Genomic DNA, 21,770 nt, shown 5'->3' with positions numbered 1-21,770 from the left:
GTGCTGGGATTACAGGCGTGAGCCACCACACCTGGCCGGAAAGCCTGGCTTTCTAAGCCTTGGGTTGATGCAAACCTGCTGAAGGAAGCACTCCCTAGGGGAATGCAAGCGCCCCTTATCTGAAATGCTTGAGACCAGAAGTGTTTCGAATTTCCGACTTTTTCAGATTTTGGAATATTTTCATAAACATAATAAGGTATCTTGGGAATGAGACTCAAGTCTAAACACGAAGTTCATTTCTGTTTCATATATACCTTAGACACGTAGCCTGAAGGTAATTTCATACAATATTTTAAATAATTTTGTTCATGAAACAAAGTTTTGACTGTTTTTGACTACGACCCTTCATGAGGATAGGTGTGGAATTTTCCACTTGAGGTAGCACATCGAAGCTCAAAAAGTTTCAGACACTGGAGCATTTCAGATTTTGGATTTTCAGACTAGAGATTCCTAGTATTACCTATGTTACCACTTCACCGTGTTTCAGGCACTGTGTTAGGTGCATAAGGATGTGAAGATGCATAAGACATTGTACTTTCCTTCAAAGAGCTGCCAGTCTTACTTCCACTAGGAATCCATCTGGTTGTCCCGATTCAGAAGTCATTTCTGCCCTTACCTTCCTAGTCATTTATGATGTACTTTGCTATGTCTAATACAGCACTTATCCTGTATGACCTCATTAAAATAACTTCTGCTCGCATCTGTCTGCCTTTTTAGCTGAAAGGCTCCTAGAGGAAAAGGACCTGACTTCAACTCCTAGCACTCCTGGGAGTTAGCTTCTTGGGGCTCTGTTTTCTTAGTCTGAAAAATGAGGTGGTCATAAGAAGCCCAGTTTCCAGATAAGAGGGTTGAGGACAGAAGTGTCAGCCAAATGTCCCTGTCAAACTGGCCACTCAGAGCCACCTCCTTGTTTACCATTCTCCTGGGCCAACTTATTCCTTCCTCCCCATTCTCCTAGGAGGCTGATGCAGAGAACAAGACGATGCCACCCAAGTCATCCTTTGTTCCAGACACCAGTTCTCACATGCCCCTTTGGTGCAGTGAGAAGAGCCCAAGATTGGGGTCTAAGTCTGGGCTCTGGCCACTTGCTGTGTGTCTGAGCTTGGATTAATTATGGAACTCTCCAAGCCTCTGTGCCCTCATCTGTGGAACAGAGTAATAATTCCTGTCTCATGGGTCATGTAAGGATCAAATTAACTCATGAGTGTAGAGCTTCTACATGGTGTCTGGCCTTGTCAGGAGTTATAGCACCCTGCTTCTACTCCCTTCCCTCCTGGTGGCTCAGCTTTGAACTAGGAAGACATGTGAGCAAGGGTCTGGAGCACATGAGATCCCCATTCAGACCCCCTATAAGCCAAGGGAAGCCAGAGGACAGAGCAAATCAGAAAGCCACAGCAGAGCCCTCCACCGAGCGCAGGTAGGGCATTGGCTGGGCTCGCACGGTTGGCAGCTGCGGCTCCAGAGGCCCAGCGGCAATCTTCTGGGGTGTGCGCACCTCACTCCCGAATGGAGGAGAGGGAGGCCATCAGAGGGAGACAGGGAGACGAGACGGGAGAGCCCAGCCGCAGCCTGGCAGCCGATACAGACATCTCAGAAGAAAAAAAGGGCGGCTGCAGTCACGAAACTGCCATTTATTGCCCTTTTCTCAGGTGAGTGAAAGGACTCCTACTGACAGAAAAGAACCTTTTGGGAACTCACAATGAAGCAGTGTGTTGTGGAGAGAGTGCATGAACATGTTTGTGGCTAAGGTGCAGTCCAGCGCGCTGGCCCCTTTATTTTCAAGTACACCTGTCTGTGAATAATGAGCTGGAGAAGATGGATTTCCTCCCTTCCCAGGTCTCAGTGGGTTGCATGCAGGGATCGCTACGTGGCATGCATCTCTCAAGGAGCCATTGTAGAAAGGACCTTCCCAGGGTCAAACAGCCCATCCCTTCTCCCCTGAGAAGCAGGATGACCTTAACCCATGCTTGAAGGTCTACAGGAAAGGGGAGCTCCCTGCACTCACTGGGTCCCAGACTCAAATGCTGAAGTCCCCACACAGCCACAGTCCTCTCTTGGGCATCCTCACAGTCACTGCTTAATTCAGACCCCATTCCATTCTCCTGATCACTGGACAGCTGTCTAATGAGTAAACCTGCATCTGGTCTTCCCACCTCCAATCCGTCCCCCTCTCATCTGCTACAGTAACCTTCTGGAACCAAAGGCAATTATGCCACTCCCCTCTTTGAATAAAACAAACAAACCACCTGCTCTTAGACAGCTCCCACTAGCGCTCTGGACATAGTTTATAAAGATCCAAACACATAAACCCTATCACGACTGGCCCCTGCCTACAGCCCTGTTCTCCTCCACCCCCTCTCATGCTTGGCTCCAGTCGTCCAGAACCAACGGCACTGCAGTGTACATTTCTCACCGTCCACCTCACCTAGAATATAATATCCTTTTCTGCCAAGGCGATCCTTCTTGATCCTCAGGGCTCTGCTCACTCGTCATTTCCTTGGTGAGCTCTTCCCTGCTCCTGTACCACACCTTGCTCAACTTCTGTCAAAGCCACCCCTGCCACTCACTACTCATGGGACTTTGAGCAGGTTCCTTAACTGTTTTGCCACCTCACCTGCCACATTCGGTTATTGTGAGGCTTGAGTTAATACAGTCAAGTGCTCAGAACAGTGCCTGGCCCATAGGAAGCACTTCATACCTGTCAGCTGCTGTTATTACCATCATTATAACTATTATTAATATAGCATGTGTCACACTGTACAGTAATTCTTGGTTTACCTGTCCGTCTCTTTGAGTAGATCCTGAACTCCTTACAGGCAATTCCTCATATCCAAGCGGTGCTTATCAGACAGCAGGCACTTTGATGAATGAATGAATGGTTGAATTATAACAGAAGCTCATCTCTTTCAGATTTGCATAAATGCAGAAACTAAGCCTTAATGGGGAAGGTAAAGCAAAGCCCTCGCTGAGCTCGGCTGTCACATGGGGAAGGAGTGGCACACTCCACTTTAGCCCCTGGATCAGTATCTTTATTTTAAAGAATGCTGAATAGAATTCTGTGACCTATTTGTAGTTAAAATAGTCTCTGGCTTCAAGGTGAAAAGTAATCTCAGGGGACCACTTGTATTTTTTTTTTTTTTCAGTTCAGCAAAATGTCTCTGGACAACCTTCCCAGTGAATTGAGGCCATGAACAGCCCGACCCACCAGGCCTCTGGGAAGCTCCCTCCACAATCCTTTCTCCTGGGCACCCAGGAGAAAAAATGGAATGAGGCGTTTCAGCTTCATTTACACTTAATTCATCAAAATGTCATTGGTAAGAGCTATTTGATGTCCAAGGCTTATGAGCCCTGAATCTAAGCCTTCCAAAGCCCTTTTCTCTTTGAACTTAAATGTGCCATTCTGCCAACATGGAGTTGAATGCCAACGGGGTACTTTGTTCTGAACTGTGAACCTAGAGGGGGACTCTGTCTCTTCCCAAATGTGCTTTACTCTCTCCCAAGCAGGGCCCTGAGGATGGAAAATGCAGCTGTTGTACCTTCCAGGGTACTACAGCTCAGTACTTGACCAAGAATGCCTCCCTACCAAGCAGAAGGGGCCTTGGAAGTCATCTGTCTGGTTCTGTCACTTTACAGATGGAGTGCAATCTCTTTATGGGCCAGAGTTGAACTTGGGTATCAAATTCTGGGCACCCTCCACATCCTCTGTCTGGAAGGACATCTCAGAAGTGAATGCCAATTGTGGCTGCAGGGAGATGAGGCTGTAATTCCTGCAGGGAAAGACCGGGTGCTGCCATGGACTTGGTCTCAGGTGCCTAAGTTTCACCAGACCTCTGCCACTAACTGGCAGTGGTTCATTTTGTTCTTTGAAACCTCAGTTTGCTTAGCTCTAAAATGGGGATAATAATACCTACTTCACAGTGCTGCTGTAAAGGATGAAAGAGCTAATGCTTGTGAAAGCAGTTTACAGACATTCACTCACTGCCCAAATGTCAAGGGGTTAAGACAATGCCCAGACAGATACTTGCCTGACTGTGCTGGTTCCCAGATACCAGCTGTGGGAAGAAGTACTAGCATCTCGACAAAAACTCCAAAACCCTTTTCTGAATGCTCCATCATCTGCAGCCTCCATCCCGCCTACCTTTTACTGACACTGCCAATTCCAATATTGCTCCAGCCACATGAATGTCCCTGCATTTCCCCAATCCATAAGAAAAGCATTCTCAATTCTGAGCAGCTGCTTACATAAGTGATTTCATCTTGACTTACAGTCAATCTGTCAGCTCCACAGCTCCCTCTAGCTACAACCCTTTACCTTGCTTTCCCTTACAAGCTACATGACTAATGAGTATTCCCCGGCTGCTGTCTCCATCTCCTCTGCTCACTCTTCTTGTTCACAATTCAATCACTGCCATTGGATCTCAATCCAGCCACCCCCTGAAACTGCATTTGCCGGTGACCCCCGTATTGCTCAGCCTGGGAAATGTTCTTCTGTACTTCCTTTCAAGCGGCAGAAAACCTCTTTACCCATTCTCTTTCAGCAGCCTTCACGGGCTCCCGTCTTCCTCCCTCTTGAACATGTGCTCTTTTCCCTGAAAGATTCCTTCCCTACTCATATCTTCAGTTGCACCCACCCATCCATTCACCCTACAGTCTATGCCTTCAGCCTGCTGAAGCCCACTCTAGCCAACTCTCTGCTGAACGTCTCTAAGTAGGTGTCCAAAAGGCACCTCAAACTTACCATTTCCAAAGCTAAATGCATCCTCTCTCTCCTCTCAGACCTGTTTTTCCACCTCAGTGCTGGGCACCACCAACCATCCGTATGTCCAAGTCAGAAACTGGTGAGTCATCCTACATTCTCCCTCTCTCTCACATTCCACATCCACTGGGTACCCTAGTCCTGATGATTTCTCTATTAAATAGTTTTTAATGGGTTACACAACACTGCATATAGTATAATCCCATTTTTACAAAAAGAACTTGTGTAAAACATATATGCATTTAAAAATTAGAAGGCATGATACAGAAGTGTTAGCCATGGGTATTACCAGGTGGTGGAATTACAAATACTTTTTAGTTTTTTAAAACCTTATCTATTTTTCAAAAAGCATGTCTACCTCCGTATAAGAGAAAAAACTTTTTTTTTTTTTTTTTTTTTTTTGAGATGGAGTCTCACTCTGTCACCCAGGCTGGAGTGCAATGGCGCACGATCTCGGCTCACTGCAACCTCCGCCTCCCAGGTTCAAGTGATTCTCCTGCTTCAGCCTCCTGAGTAGCTGGGATTACAGGCATGCACCACCACACCTGGCTAATTTTTGTATTTTTAGTAGAGACGGCGTTTCACCATGTTGGCCAGGCTGGTCTTGAACTCCTGACCTCAGGTGATCCACCCGCCTCGGCCTCCCAAAGTGCTGGGATTACAGGCGTGAGCCACCGTGCCCAGCCTATTATCTTTAAAGAGAATTTTGGAATCTGTACCTTCCTCTAACTCCCAAGCTACTTTTGGTTCTCACCATCTCTTGCAACAATGAAAGCCTTCTTCCCGGCTCCCCTGCCTCCAGTGTTGCCCTCCTGCCCACTTGTTTCATGCTGCAGCTCAAACAGGCCCTTCATCAATGACAGCTGCCCACGGGGCCACACTCCCTCACCACCATGTTCTGTTCCAGGGAGACCCACCTATGTGTGGTTGCTGAAATGGAATCTACCCCTGCACCTTCATGGCCCCATGACTTGGCTCTTGTACTCTCTCCTCACTGGCATGCTCTTCTCTCTCCGTGTCTCTTCTTTGATGGCCAATGTCTCTTCATCTTTAAAGATTCAGGCCTAGCATCACCTCCCACAGGGTCCTTCCCCACGTGTCACAGGCAGAGTTCAGAGCCCTTCTCCAGTATTCTGTCTGCACTTCCCCCATCATAGTCCTTCTCACCCTGCTCTTACCCGAATGGGGCCCCTATCAAAGAGTGGCCTCCTTGAGTCTAGAGACATCTTTGTACCTGAATGCCTTGAACAGTTTCACCAAAACTGTTTATATATCCATGTAAATGTACTGGCATGATAGAGAGGGCCCCTGCGATTAGTCCTGGGCATCTGCTTCTTCAAGCTACTCCAGTCTGTCTCCTCTCTGCCAAGCACACCTCCAGTGAGATACAACATCACTGCCACTCAGTCCTTCTGTGGGCTTAGCTGCAAAGGAGCTGACCAAGCAAAACAAATTCAAACCTGAGAGCCTCTCAAACAACCATCCTTCTCATCTCCACTGCCCAGACACAGCCCCAGGGTGAGAGGCCACCCAACTGGCCCAGTTTGTGTGAATCCACTTGCTTTCACTCCAGCCACACTTCCCCTTTTAATGGGATTACAGGAAAAGACATGCTCTGATGATTTTCACGCATATGCAGAAAATATGCTTGAATTCTCCTCCACAATGAATACACGGCCGTGTGTCTAAGCCCATGGTCTCTGTATGCTTTCCGCTGTTGTTAACAGGATAACACAGACTAAGCAATTTATAAACAATACAAATTTATTTGGCTCACAGTTCTGAAGGCTGGGAAGAAAGTTCAAGAGCATGGCATTGTCACCCGGTAAGGGTCAGCCATGGCAGAAGTGAGCGCACAAGATAGAGAGAGGCACCAGAGGCCTGACTCACTTTATAACAACCTGCTCTTCCAGTAACTAACCTTCCTCGATGATGACATGAATCCATTCCTAAGGGGAGAGTGCTCATGACCCATTCATCTCTTATTGGGCCCCACCTCCCAACACTGTTGCATTGCGGATTATGCTTCCAATACGTGAACTTTGGAGGGACACATTCAAACCACAGCACCCACTGTTTTGAGTAAGCAGGTGATAACAAATGTGAAAAGACTGAGGCTCTACAACTTCCACTGGAGATAACCCTGGGCCTCTACATTTTAATTCATATCACTCAGACATACAGGCAGTCACCATATTCCCCAAACTCTCCAAAGAAAGAGATTCCTTGGTCAACCCCAAGCCCCTTGTTGGGGAGGTTCTCCTTTATATCAACCTTCATTGCTTCTGCTGGTTTCAATTACACATACCTTGCTTGTTGTCCAGGGGAAACTGTTGGGCAGCCCTGTCCATACACACCCTGGCACCTCATCCTTGTACACATTCTCTTTCTTCCCCAAGTTCCACATGTGCTGCATAAGTGAGAGCCCCTGGAGAGCTGCCATGCCTGCAAGATGGCCAATGTCTGGGCAGGATCCCTGGACCCCCAAGAGGAAATCCTAGGCTTACCCAATGTGTTACAATGGTTTTCACTCTCAGCTGTTGACAATTGGCCTAACTTTATTCTTTGTACTAGCAAACATATACCTCTTGAACAAGAAAAGGGGCATTGAGAGACAGCCTGGTGTCCCTAAGATAATCACTCCTGGGGCCAAAGCTCATCCCTATGTTTGCTTGGGCATGCCCATGAGGATTTCCCCACATTGTTACCAATAACCCTCCAGGAAGATGACCCAGCACCAACTGCATTCTACTGACCCACAAAGGGAAGTTCCAGTCTTCACTGGAGAGAGGCTCAGCAGGTTCTGCCACTGCCTTGGTGGTGCTCTGCCTGCTGGCCTGGCCCGGCCCATGGTGTCTGCTCTGGCTGACCTTTGTATTGCCTCACCTCACTCCTTGCACCCTGTCCTTGAGCCTCCAGCCCTGAGGCGTCTTTGGGCTGCTGTGATGCAAGAACACTGGTGCATCCAGCTGCAGGCCAGGCTGCGGGCAAGGAGAGGGTCACAGCTCTCACCCACTTGCTAGATCAGCCCACATTTTATGCTTTGCACCTCGAGTGCTGTTACCAGTGTCTTGGGAACCAACTTCTTTGAAGGTGGCCAAAGGGTCTGGGTGCACAGCCTAGAAGTGTTGCGGAGGTGACTTCCTGTGGTATGAACTTCAGTCAGTGAGAGATGGGACTCACAGATACAAGTTTCCCCCTCCTTGCGGTGGACTGTTTAGTGAGGCAATCATTTCATAGGGCCTCTGCAGGCTGAACAGTCAGCTGTGCTTAATACAAAGCTATGACCAGCAGCTAACACACCCCTTCTGCATACTCTCCCCGCCTGCCTGCCACCTTCCCCTTTCCCTCACCTCTGTGTCTGTGGACTTGCACTCCCTGATTTAGCATGCAAGATTTGACCTTCGGCTCTGTTTTCTAGGGAGCCTGGCCTAAGACAGCTCTCATACTTCCTGTATGCCAAATTCTCAATCTCTCTCTCTCTCTCTCTCTCTCTCTCTGTGTATGTGTGTGTGTGTTATTTTAAGTCTTTACCAAAAAAATCCTTTGCAGATGAACACTAGAGCTGTGGGGGAAGGGGTGGAAAGGATAAAATAATGTGTTTAAGCACACACAGCTAGTAAATGAATGAACTGAAATTTTAGCTTAGGTCTGTCTAACATCAAGATTTGTGTTTTCTCAGATCACGAGTATTGAGATCAGACAGACCAGGGCTTAAATGCTGGCTCTGAACTTACTAGCTGTGTGATCTTTATCAGGTTACCTAACCTCCCTGGGCCGCCATTTCCTCATCTGTATAAGGGACAGATTTAGATGCAATGGCTTCTAAGGTCTCTTTCAGCCGGCACATTCAATAGCCCCAAGGGCCTCACATGGGCCTCTGCTTGCTGTTACAGCCTCTGGAATTTTCCTGTGCAGCTTGGGAAAGGGGTCACAAAGAAGGGATCCAGGCCTGAGGGCTACCACAGTCCTAGGGGAACATCCTGGAAAACATCCCAATCCTTCAAACCTGGGGATGGTGGGGTCCCAGTGTCATCAACTCCCATCCAGGACCAACCCCAGTGGCACACCAACGGCCTTCAGCCTTCTACCTTTTGCTTGCCCAGGAAACTCCCGCCCATCCTCCCTAAGCCAGCGCACACATCCCAAGGGAAGCCTTCCCCCTACAGCCCCATTGTGCGCCCACAGTGCATCCTACTCTCCTCTAGATGTTCTCCTACAACGCCGTCCACTCTGCCTCCCCTGCACTTATCACAGCTTGAAATTACACAAGAATGCGATCATTCATTTATCTCCGTCTCACTCACTAGTCCAGAAGATCTGTGAGGGCTGTGTCCGTGTTTATTTTGTCCCCCATTTTATCTCCAGTGTCTACAACAGTGGAAGACGTTCAATAAATATTTATTGAATTAATGGGTTAATTAATTAGTTCATGTCAAGTAGCCAAGTCTCAATGAGGCCAAAGCAGCAGTATTTTTGCTTGAAAGATCTGGGGTGAATTCTAAGATTCTGACTGTTCAAGTCACTCGGTGTGTGGCTGCATGTCTATGAGTCCCAGACTCCTCTCCTTGTCCTCCAGTCTATGTCACAGCTCATTAGGGGGCTAATAAGGAGATGGCTGTGCACTGACACCGCCGTCTCTGAAGTCACCCTACCAGTCATCAGGCAGCCCAAGGAGACCAAAGAAATCAGCTCAAGGTGAACAAGGACATCAGTAAGAAGGTAAAGAAAAGGCCTGGCATTTCGGCTTTCTATGGTCTAACTACTGAGCTGCACCTTCACAGTGGAAACCAAATAAGAAGAATGTTTCAGGAGTGGGTCTGAAAGATTAAGTAGAGAAAGCCACAAATCCTCTTCCACTTAAGCATGTACATCATCAGGCTTGAATCTCGAAAACTGAGGCTCAAGGACTGCAGAGGGCTTTCTGCTGAAGCCTTCGCCCTGCCATCCCCACCCCCATGGCAGTTGTCCAGGGCTCCCTAGGCCTTCTGCAGTCTTCTGTTGACTTGTCAGCCGTCTGTTTGCAAGCGCCCCTCTGAAAGCAAGGCCTCCCTTCTGAACCAGCCCTCTCTGGACTCCAGTCACCCTGGGTCGTTCAGAATTCCCAGAACAAGGCTTGCCATTTTACCCTGCTCAGTCATTGCAGATGCCGTCCATGTTCCGTCAGGCAAACTCCTGAAGTATCCTCCCTCCTCAGTTCTTAAACACCTTTTCCACAGTTCTCATCTACATAGGACTTTTCCCAATCCCTTGTGAAGGACTGCTTATTTAATACCTCAAATAGTATTTTTATCATTGAAGAGTAGGATTTTAAAAATTTGATTTCCAAGTTTGTTTGATATAAAGGGTTTAAAGCATATTAATTCAATAACGAAAAAGATCTGGGTTCCAATCTGAGCCCTGCCTCATGCTAACAGTATAGCTCCCGACAAGTCACTCAAGCTTTCGGGGCTCGATTGCTCATCTGTAAAGTGGGACTAACAACCAGCTAAAAGGTGTGTTTAAAGAGGATTAGAGATAATGCATGTAAAACACCTTGCACATCAGCACATGCTGGGAGGCTGCAGGAGCCCCTTCTACCATTGAAAGCCCAGAGGGGAAAAGAGTTGGATCAAGGGCACATCAAGAACCCAGGTCTGTGCTCTCTGCATTGTGTCCTCATCACCTATCCTGATCATTAAAACTCAGTTATGGAAATATGGATGGTGAATTCGCAATGACTTAATTAATTTTTACAGTTGTTAATAGTGTGTGCAAAGAAAACAAGAGATTTCCCCCTGGAAGAACTTTCTATACCCTTGCTCTAACCTAACAGATGTCTGACATTCTCCAGTGCTCACCTGAATGTTAATCACATCTCCACATTCACCCTGAAAATCTACAGCAGGTCCAAGCACACCTTGGCCCTCGGTCTGTAAAAGGACATTAACGCTAACCAAAGATAACACAAGATGTAAGAAAATAATTGTAGCTGTGACCAACTCCTCTGCCAGTCAATCCCTTTGCCCTGTTATTTAGCCACATCTCCCTTGGCAGTATCTCTCAAGGATCCAAGCCAGCTGATGTGGGTGCATTCTCTTCTCCCAGGGCCTGTTCAAGCTCTGCTAGGGAGTGCTAATGAGCCACAAAATAATCAGAACAATCAAAAAGCACCAAAAATGGAACCCAAACTCCCTAATCTGTGTTAATCCATCAGAGCCTCCATGACTTGTCACAGGCTCTGGACTGGGAAAGCCACGGGATAGGGATCGTTGCAGGCTTATCCACCACCGCACGTCTGTGCCAGTCCAGGCAAGATTTATAGAATGAGTGGACAAATAAATGACAAATGCATGAATGACTGACTGAACAAATGGAGGGTTCATGAGCGTGCAGCACAACCTCATGCCCTTCCAATCCCTCCCAGCCCACCCTCAGGCCCAGATCACTTGTCCTCTCCTTACCCTAGCGATCAGCTCCCCGACCATTCCCGTCCAGGTGCCGTTGGCCTCGGGAACGCCGTACACGCCATCCCCAACCAGGCGGATCTTGTAGTTGAATCGGAGGATCTCTGCCAGCTCCTTGAGCATGTCCACACAGAAGCCCTCGTAGCGGTCATTGCCTTCCATCTCCTGGTGGTTCCCCTTCAGCATTAAATATGGGTTTTCCTGCAGCAAAACTGGGCAGCTGTCATTCTCATCTTAGCCCTGGTGTCTCACCCGCATGTGATGGGGAGGGCCAGGGGCACAGAGGGTCGGGGAGGACATGGGGCAGAAGGAGGAAACTGACGCGGGTAATGGGCTACTTTGGGGTGATGACCAGCTCCTCTCCCTGATGTGCTCCTTAAAGCTGTCCTTCAAGGTGCTTCTGTTGTCAGGAACACACAGTGGTTCCCACTGCACGGAGGGTCAGGCTCAAGCTGCTTCAACTTGTTTAAGGTCATCATCTGACCCCACCATCTATCTCTCTCTTTTTTTCCTACCCCTGCTTTATTCCAGGCAGACCTATGGCTGGGCATTATCAGAGATATAAGGATGTCTGCAATAAGCAGGCTAGGTAAGAACAGGTACATGAGCAACTGCAGTCCAAGGAGGGCATTGGGAAGAGGGCAGGTCTCTCCAGTGAGGTGTCCAGAGAAGGCTCCAAGCTGAAGGTGGGATCCAAGCTGGGCTCTGGAGAAGGCAGAACACTGAGAGATGGAAGGGCTGTGAATGAAAGGCATGGGCCAGGGGAAGGCACAATCAAGGGCATGATCCTGAGTGGCTGCTCAGTGGACGATGGACCTTCCAGGGTAGCTGGAGCACAGGTTGTGAGCAGGGGCGAGATGGGAGGAGAAATGTAGATGGATGGGACTCAGATGCCAGGATGTGGTGGCTGCACATTACACAAGGTATAGAGGGGAAGCATCAAGCATTTTAAAGACGCAAGGCTGTGAGTAAGGAATACTAAGTAGTAGGAGAGGAAGCAGCCAGGGGTGAGGACAGACCCTCTCCTGAGATGAGACCCTGAATCCTGGGCTGCAGGTTGGATTGGAGAAAGCCAGAAGGATGTAAGAGACACAGAAAGGAACAGGCCTGATAACTGGTTGGTTGGGTGTGGGTCCTCAGAGCCTTGGAGCCCGGTGGATGACTAACAGAGGGTGGTGTCATGATGGGCTCGAATGCCTGGAGGGGAGGAGGATTTGGAACAGGTTGAATCTGAGGTGCTGGCAGGCTATGCAGGCAGAAATGACCCACTGGGTGTTTAAAATGTGGAGCAAGGGTAAGACAGGGGCCAGAGGTCGGACATGTACAGAGATCAAGGCTGAAGCTGGGAAATATGTGAGACCGTCAAGGGGAAGGGTTGAGAAAGGGCAGAAGAGGAAGAAGAGGCCCTGGGGAGAACCTGGTCTTAGAGAGTGGGGAAATGAAGGGCAATCACAGAAGACAACACAGAAGCAGCCAGGAAGGCTGAAAATCAGGGGAACGTGATCTTAGCGTCAAGGAGGAGGAAATTTGAAGATAGAGGATGTAGCCACTCCCACCATTCTCACAGACCTAGCAGGGCTGGGAACCAGCATGTTGATCACGTGTCACTGCCGACCTTTTGAAGGCAGGCGTGGTGGGGGCAGCAGGACTCCGTAGGATAAGGACTGAGCGAGTGCCACAGGAGTGAGGGCTGTTCAGCATTTTGACAGGTTAGGAGCTAAGGGAGGCAAGGCGGCAGGCACAGAGAGGGCAGATCGCCACTCCTCCAAATTCCTTCCCCGCCGCAAACAGCAGGGCTGGGGGTCCCAGGGGCCCACCCAATTCTGTGATTCTGTGACTCCCTACGTTGGAGGGCAGCTTGAAGGGCAGCAGGGTGTAGGAAAGGTGAAGGCGGTGGTGTTTTAGGATGGGACAGTCCAGGGTGTATTTATAGGCAGGAAGGGAAAATCCCTGGAAAAGGGGAGAAAAGAGGAGGAAAGAACCATGCTAGCTGGTGGAGCAAGGGCCCAGGAAGTGCAGGGTGGAGGCAGGGTGGGGCGGGGTGAGGTTGAGGCCTGAGCCTGGAGGTGAGGTAGAGGGTGTGGGTGGGTTCACAGAGAGAAGGGAGCTCGTGCTGGCCCCAGAGTTGTGCTGAAAGTGGGGCAGATAGGCTTGAGGCTTGGTGTGCGGGAAGATTTTCAGCAGAGCCGCTCAGGGGATGCGACAGGGACAGAGGAGTGCTGGGCTCAGGGATTACCAAGGCCCAGCTGCAGAGGGGAGGCTGGATGCAGACAGGCAGCTGGGAGCAGGGGTGGCAGGGACAATCGGGCTTGGGTACAGGTGTGCGTGGAGAAACCTGCACATCACGATTCTAGGAGCCGGGAGAGGAAAGCACTGAAATCCTGATGGGCTGAGCTCGTTCTGAGAGGGACTTCTAGACTGGGGAAGATGGAGGGCCAGACAGACCCAAGGTCATGGAGGGACTGTGAGGGAGAGCAGGATGTGGGTGTGATGAAGTGGGCAGCCACAAGGCAAAGGTCATGTGTCAAGGAGCGGGAGCTCTGAGTGGAAGGTGACGTGATTCTGATTCTGGATGAGTCCACTGTCACGTCAGTGAGATAGGAATGGTCAGCCTGCCTTCCACACACGCTGTCCTCAGCACAAGGGCTTCTCCCTGCACAAACTCTCCACACACTCCCCCATCTTCCACCTCACCTAGTCATCTTTGTCCGCAGAGTCACACTGTCTCCTCCTGAGCCAACCCATGTCTCAGAACTCCCCTGCTCTCATGCCAGGGCCCACACAATCGCCCTCCAGTGTTTTCCGATTTGCGCCTGCTCTAGGTAGAATGGGAGTGGGGCCTGGGACAGACTCGTCACCTGCTTGGTTCCCCTACCTGGCTCAGCATTAAGCACTTGCCGATCACGTGAGTAAGAAGCAAACAAATGGCTTCCTGGACAGGGCATGGCTGGGGGTTTCCATCTCAGGACTGGTAATGTCCCATTGTATCTCTGATTGTCCCAAGGGGTGTCACAAATGCTTCTCCCCAAATACTCACTACTCTCAAGTTAATTTAAAACTTATTGACATATTCAAAGTGAACAGACACAAGGCCGGTCTTGGAGACGCGTTGGAAAGCCCAAGGATGGGGATGGTTAGGGCTCACTGGCACTTTGGAGAATGCTGGGGGGTTGAGTGCTAGCCTGGAGCAGGGGTGCTGTGAACGTGAGGTGAGAATGTGGCAAACCGCTGAACACGGGGTCTGATACAGAAAAGGTGTTCAGGGAATGGGAGCAGCAGCCAATTCCATATGTTTGCTGGCATTAACCAATAAATCATCCAAATGTCCCCAAGTGTGCCCTGACCAAAGCGGGTAGACAACATGAATGTGTGCTGAGTTTTAAGGGATAAATCATTCGGGATTACCATTTGCCAGGGAAAACCCACAAATGGTCACCCGGGGACTGAATTAAGATCGTCATTCCTGGTAAGAGCTATCGAACTGGATCAGCCACTGTAGGCACACACGCGCAAGAAAAGAACCAAGGCTAATAGTTGTTTGAGTTGTACTTACCATGTTGTTAAATGTCACCTCACACACCAGTGTCCTGCCTGCACCCCACCCCTCATGAGCACGTGCACGTATGTGAATAAGCACACGTGCACACATGCACAAATCAGGGTGACTTTCCCAGACTAGCAACAGGACCCTGTGGACTTGGCGTAGCTGTGGATCTGTGCCAGAACTCCAAGCACGGTGTAATTCCCGGCTCTGAGAGGCCGGCAGTACAGCCCAGCCACTTCCCCATCTCCCTCCCAAAGTCTTGCTGGCTTTTAAGGGATACCTCTACCCTGTAGGAAGGAATTCCTTCACTCAGATTCTAATTATTGAGCTCCTACTTTGTGTCAGCCCCTCTACCTTCGAGGAGCTCTCATCCTAGAAGGGGAGGTAAAGCTTTAAACAACAACCTCTAATAACAGAAATGGGAGGGGGCAGGGCAAAATGCTGGAGACAAGGAGAGGACAGGAGTTAGAGCAGGGAAGGCTTCGTGGGAGACGTGACATCTGAGCAGAGCCTTGAAGGATGCATAGACATTTCCAGCTGGAAACAGAAATTAGAGGGAAGGGTAACCCAGGCATAAGGAACAGCATGTGCCAAGGCAGGGAGGGGCAGGATGCAGCGAGCAGGTGTTGAGCCATCCACTAGACCCCATGCTGCATGGGGAGGAGAAGGTGAGGTGGGCTGGGCCTGGTTACAAGGGTTATGTCCCAAGGTAAGGGGCAGCAGGGCCTGGGCAGTGGCTGAAGGATTGTAAGGAAGGAAATGCCAGGCCAATTCTGATTTTCAAATGACCACGCTGACAGGAGGGTCGGGGGACAGGCAGAGAAAGAAGGGAGCCTGCCAGCAGAGTATGCAGCGGCTCCAGAGAAAGAAGTAGAGGGGCCCCGATCCTGGATTAGGGCAGGGGCTTTGCGGATGGATAGAAGAGGACAGATCCAGCAGATTTTTAGAGACTAAGAAGACAGCAGGAAGGAGGTCCCAGCAATCACACTGGGTGCTGCACCCCCTCCCCCGAAGTGGACTCAGCCAGGCTGTTCCCAGCTCTCTGCTGGACAGAGACACCGCAACCCTCTCATCTTCCTGGCATCTTCACACTGGTTCAGATAAGCTAAGGCTGAGCAGAGATGGGCGTGGGTGAAACCCTGGGGGCTGGAACTGCTCTCTCAGTCCTTGCTTCGACAGCTCCCTCTGCCAAGAATACCCCTCCCCCGGCAACTACTTCGCTGTGTCCTCACCTCCACCAGGTCTCTGCTCAATGCTCCCTTTCTCGGAGAGGCCACCCTGACCACTGGGTATCAACATCACCAACCCTCTCAGCACCCCAGGCCCTTCCCAGCTCCAGCTCTTTTTCCTCAGCCTTGCCGCCTTCTAATTCATTGTTTGACAACATTGCTTTTTACTGTCTGTCACACATTCCTTGCTGGAATGTAAGCTCCTTACAGGCAGGGATTCTTGTCTTTTTGGTTCATGGATGCACTCTGAGCACCTACAACAGTGCCCAGCATATAGCAGCACCCAATAAACAGTCATCACATAAATAAATGAATGAATGAAAATGTTCAGTGACCCCATCTCCTAACAATGAAGGGAAACTTAGTAGACTGGCATTCAAGTTCCTAAGCTCTATGGACCCAACCCACTTTTCTGGCTTATGCCTCTTCCCTTTCTTACCAGTGTCTATTTCTCAGGAAATCCTGTACCTTTCAGCTTTTCCTGAACACCTGACAATGCCCTCCTTCATTGACCTCTCCTCCCCACTCATTCCCTGTCTTTCAGAGCCCATCGTCAATGCCCCTTCTTTCCTGAAGGCTTTGCTGACCTCCCCATGGGAGGGGACCTCTCTCTCCTTGAAACCCCACAGTTCTAGGTGTGCGCCTCTTTCCAGCTTTTATCTCTTTCTGCTTACAGTAGATCAATCATTTCAGCCCAGGGTGCCTGGGCCCCAGGAGTTCATAAAGGTAGTGATGGAGGTCCTTGAACTCTTTTTATTACCTCCAAAAGCCTAAAAGACATGGACACATTTGCAGACCTTGCACAGTTAGCAATGATAAGGCTGAGGAGGCGAACTCATGCATCGCCTCTTTGCTTTGGGCTGCAATGATATCATTGAGGTTCCACTGGCTATCTCCTGCTAATAAGATGCTGGGCCAGGCAGGGAAAAGTGCTTTAGATTAGTTAAAAGGGGGAGGGGAGGAACAAACTAATTACTGCTTAATACATGTAGTTGGTTTAATTGACAAATCTTTTAAACATAAGGTCTTCAGAGGGGAAGACAAATAATACCTTGGCCATGTATGCACTTGACTTATCCCATCTACTAACTTAACAACCTCAGGATAGAGAACAGAGCTGAGTCCTACTCATCTTTGGTCTCCAGGACTGGGTACAGCACCTGGCACATGGCAGGGGGACAGGGAAGGGAGGGTGAACTTGGCAATTACTGAATAGAGGAGAATCAAATAAAAAAGGGCACATGGTCTCTTGCCCTATTTTTTTTTTTTTTTTTTTTTTTTTGAGACAGTCTCACTCTGTCACCCAGGCTGGAGTGCAGTGGCACGATCTCGGCTCACTGCAACCTCCGCTTCCTGGGTTAAAGTGATTCTCGTGCCTCAGCCTCCCAAGTAGCTGGAATTTCAGACGTGTGCCACCGTGCCTGGCTAATTTTTCTATTTTTTTTAGTAGAGACAGGGTTTCGCCATGTTGGCCAGCTTGGTCTCAAACTCCTGGCCTCAAGTGATCTTCCCACTTCAGCTTCCCAAAATGCTAGGACTACAGGCATGAGCCACTGCACCTGGCCTCTTGCCCTATAGATTGAGAACTCTCTTTTTACCACCTGGAAATGAAGAAACAGGCCATGTAAACCCACTGACATTCCCATGTCCGCTTCAGGATGTGGTGGGGGAGGGTCCTGTTTTGTACACAGCAGGCACCCAGCAAGGTGGGCTGCTGGGAAGGGGCAGGGGTCCGCAGGGTCTGGATCCAGCTGCCCGCTCTGTGTCACAGGTCCCCTTCCCTTCCTCCTGCACAGTTGCCCCAGCTGACAGGGTGCCTCCAAGAGGCATCCACAAACTGTGGAAGGAGGTCCCAGCAATCACACCCCAACCCCAACCCTCCCCCCACCTGCTCTGGAACTCATCAAATATCATTTCCATATGAAACAGCAACTTGAGTGTAACTACGCTGTCATAAATTGGGCTCAGTGCTGTGATTAGAGCTCCCATCTTCTGTTCAAGGGGCAGCCTATGAGTGCTCAGAGCCGGGGAGGCACCCCAGGGAGCTGCAGCTGGGAGCCTAGGAGAGCCCACTTACCAGGATGGTGGTGACGACCAGGGTGGTGTTGAAGAGAGTGTCCGAGATGTTGGAGGCATAGAGGCGGCTGTCCATGCTGAGGCCCTCTGCCACGTGCCACTGGCCGATCTGAGGAGACCAACGGAGAGGACTGGGAAGAAATGGTGGCCTCCAGAGCTGGAAGGAGCCAAGAGGCTGACCTCTGCCTCCGGCTGGGCTGCATGTGAGCAGGGAGGGGTGTGGAGTATGGAGCAGGGGGCTGAACTGCAGAAGGGAGACTGTTTCCCAGGGTTGGGGGGCTGAGGGAAACGGGGGCTGTAACAGTCATGGAAGAAAGGAATAAAGATGTAGGGGAGAGGTGGGAGAGGAAAATGGAGAAATAAATCAGGAATGAATGCAGTTTGGTGAAGTTCTCTCACACAGAAAGGAACGGAACATGTGGAATCACATTATTTTGAGGCAGGGATGGGCTGCGGAGCTCTTTTGATCTGGCCTGCCTTCAATCATTTCTGATTATCAAAATAAGAACCAGAAGGCTATACTGGAGAGAACTACGCCCTTTGATAAACATTTGCTGGATGGCTGAATGAATGAATGAATGAATGAACCTAAACAGGTCTAGTCCAGATGGACTCATTTATTAGCTCTGAGAACTCAGGCAAGTTATTCACATCTTTCAGAACCCCAGTTTCCCCATGTATAAATGGGGATGATAATGCTTGTCCTGCCTTCTTGGAGCTTCTCATGTATGTGCCAGTGGGTGTTCCATTATTTATCTAGACCCAGGAACACAGATCTCAACAGTGAAACCTTAGAAAAGTGACTGAACCTCTCTGAGCATGTTTTCTCATCTAAAAAATGGGGATAATAATAGAAACCTCATTGGGTCATTGTAAGAATGTATTTAACCTGGCACTCAATACATGCTGCTTTCCTTCCACGTTGTCTTTCGTTTTCTCTCTCTATTGTGTTTTGTTTCCTTTATTTTGTTTTTATTTTATTGTGATAAGAACACTTAATACGAGATGTACTCTTTTTTTTTTTTTTTTTTTTTTTTGAGAAGGAGTCTTGTTCTGTCACCCAGGCTAGAGTCCAGTTGTGCGATCTCAGCTCATTGCAACCTCTGCCTCCCGAGTAGCTGGGATTACAGGTGCCTGCCACCATCCCCAGCTAATTTTTGTATTTTTGGTAGAGATGGGGTTTCACCATCTTGGCCAGGCTGGTCTCAAAACTCCTGGCCTCGAGATCCACCCACCTCGGCCTCCCAAAGTGCTGGGATTACAGGCATGAGCCACCGCGCCCGGCCGAGATGTACTCTTTTACCAAGTTTTTAAATGTACAATACATTACTGTTGTCTGTCTCATTGTCTCAAAGAACTCCAGGTGAAAAAAAATCCACAACTTACTCAGTTCTTCATTCTGGTAAGTTACCTAAATCTAAACTCAACAGCAATGGGTTTTTAGATTGTTTGTTTTTCCCAACGGATCTCTCCTTTTAATTTTTTTAATAAGACATGGGGTCTTATTATGTTGCCCAGGCTGGTCTTGACCTCCTGGACCCAAGTAATCCTCCCACCTTGGCCTCCCAAAGTGCTGAGATTACACGCGTGAGCCACTGCACCTGGCCAGAACTCTTTTTATACATATAAAAATACACACACACATATCTATATACATAAAATCCCAATATATCTCTACTAGCTCGAGCCCCTGGCAAATCATTGCTGTTGCTGAGTGTTTTTAGGTGGGCAGCCAGGAGAGACGGCTGGCTAAAAACACAATGAAATGCACACACCTTTCTCTGCCAGGCTTCTGCAGGCATCAGCAGCAGCTTCCCTGGAAGACCCACACAAGTTCCACAGATGCCATGTGGTTCTATTCCGCAGAACTGGGCTCTGGGTTCTTTTACGGAATTTCCAGCAACAATAAAGACATGTTGCACCCTTTCTCGCCGCCCCCACCCTATGGGGCCAGAGGACTGTGAGGGAGTGGCTCCCTGCCTTCACAGTCTGGAGAAGGTGGAGAGTGTGGATGGCAGGGCCAGCCAGGCCCACCCCAGACCATCAGCTGGGAGCTCTCGTGGGCCTCCAGTTCCAGGCAGGAGCCTTATGGTCTCTACAGTTGGGCGTTTCCTGTGGAAAAGGGGAGATGACCAAATGCTCCCGTCCACGCCCTGCAAGAATGCCACCTGGAAAAGGGTGGGCAGCTGTCCCCATCTCTGCAAGGGCAGCATGGTTCTGTGTGTGTTCATGTTCCTTTTCAGTTTACAAGCAAGGCCTCATACACATCCACACAACAAGCCCCGTTTTACAGATAAGGAAACTGAGGCCAAAACAAAAGAGCCCACCCAACTTGCCTGAGGTCACAGAGCCTGTCAGCTGAGAGGCCTGAGCTTTAAGCCCTGCACTCTTAAGCCCAGATGAATCTTCCTGAGGAAGCCTGCCTGGTCATCCTGTCTGACTCCTCCACCATTCAATTGCACATGCTTGTTTACCTATGTGTCTTCCCCATGAGCAGCCTGTGTGGCTCAGGACAGCAGGTGCTGGCCTTATACTTATGCTTGTGCCCTTGCTCTGGGCCTGGCCTTGGAAGCCAGGGAAAACCATTGTCTATCAGCAGATTGCTGTTGTTGGTGAGGCATGGGCGGAAGGCACTTTCTCTTTCTCTGAGCCCTCCTCTGGCCTTGGGAGCTCCTATTGTCTCTTAAAGGGACCAGCCAGGCCATGTTATGGCCTGAGATTCCCCTTCCTCCTCCTCTCTGCATGGGTGAGGGATGAGCTGTTAGGTTTCCAAATGAATGGGGAAAGGGTAATAGTTACTGGACACCTGATGTGTTAGATGTGTCAAGCCTATCATCTCTGAATTCTCCCATCAACCCTTTCGAGTAGTTACATGTGTTTCTGTTTTAGTTATGAAGAAACTGAAGCTCAGAGAGGTTTAATGGCTTGCCTAAGGTTCCCTGGATGGCAGGTGTAGCACGGGCTTGAACCTAGATCTGTCTGACTCCTAATTCTGTGATCTTTCTTGTTTCTGCTGCTGTCTCTTAGGGTGGGGATACGAATGTGCCCTTCACTTAAGCAGGCCAGGCTAACTGGGGAATGGCTTCTAGGGCCATTCCATTAAGAAGTCCAAATACATAGCTTTCTTCTCCTTGGTCTTGACACTCCACAAAGCCAGGTGAAATTATTGTCCTCAAAGAGGCTCAGTTTCCCTGTCTGAAAAATGGATAGAATTGGCCCCCAATGGACTCCTAGGCTGGGAGGGGCTATATTTAGGCAGAAAGAACAGAAAGAGCAATTGGGCTAGATGTCAGCACTGGGATGTATGGAACAGGACTGAACTCCTTAGAGTCCTTTCTGTCATCCTAAACCTCATACCAACAGAGCCAGTAAGACCTCAGCTCCCCGCTACCCACTTTCCCACCGCCACTGTTCTCAAGGGATCTAATCCTCACTAACCACTTGCTAAAAGAAGTCCCGGCCCCAGACTCCCTGGTCTGACCCAAGCCATGAGATAGGTAAAAGCCAGGGGTAGAAACTATACACCCAGAGCCAAATCCAACAGCCTGAGCAACACACCTTCCCACCTCCCTCCTCTGGGGACACGGCAAAGAGACTAATTAGCCCCCAAGCTCCAGTCAGGAAATGAATCCCCCACCCACCCTCCCATCAGCCCCCAAGAAATTAATAAACTCATCAGATCCAACAAAGCGGCTTGGCAGCTATTACCCAGTGCAATC

General features: G+C 49.4%; 1 protein-coding gene across 3 annotated transcripts in view; it reads right to left on the bottom strand.

Moving 5' to 3' along the window:
* The window catches only part of GRIK4 (glutamate ionotropic receptor kainate type subunit 4), a 477,203-nt gene that overhangs the window by 72,048 nt on the left and 383,385 nt on the right, over positions 1–21,770 (bottom strand). For 2 of the 3 annotated variants that reach the window (XM_055356137.2, XM_031016481.3), the window contains exons 12-13: positions 18,053–18,160; positions 11,200–11,403 (exon numbers count right to left, since the gene is read on the bottom strand). In XM_055356137.2, coding sequence (XP_055212112.1) covers positions 11,200–11,403; positions 18,053–18,160 — 312 coding nt within the window. The remainder of the gene's footprint in view (positions 1–11,199; positions 11,404–18,052; positions 18,161–21,770) is intronic. The other variant, XM_055356138.2, reaches the window with a different exon arrangement.

This window comes from Gorilla gorilla, chromosome 9 (genome assembly GCF_029281585.2).
Source record: "Gorilla gorilla gorilla isolate KB3781 chromosome 9, NHGRI_mGorGor1-v2.1_pri, whole genome shotgun sequence".
NCBI classification, from domain to species: Eukaryota; Metazoa; Chordata; class Mammalia; order Primates; family Hominidae; genus Gorilla; species Gorilla gorilla.
This window is presented reverse-complemented; position numbering and strand designations above follow the sequence as displayed.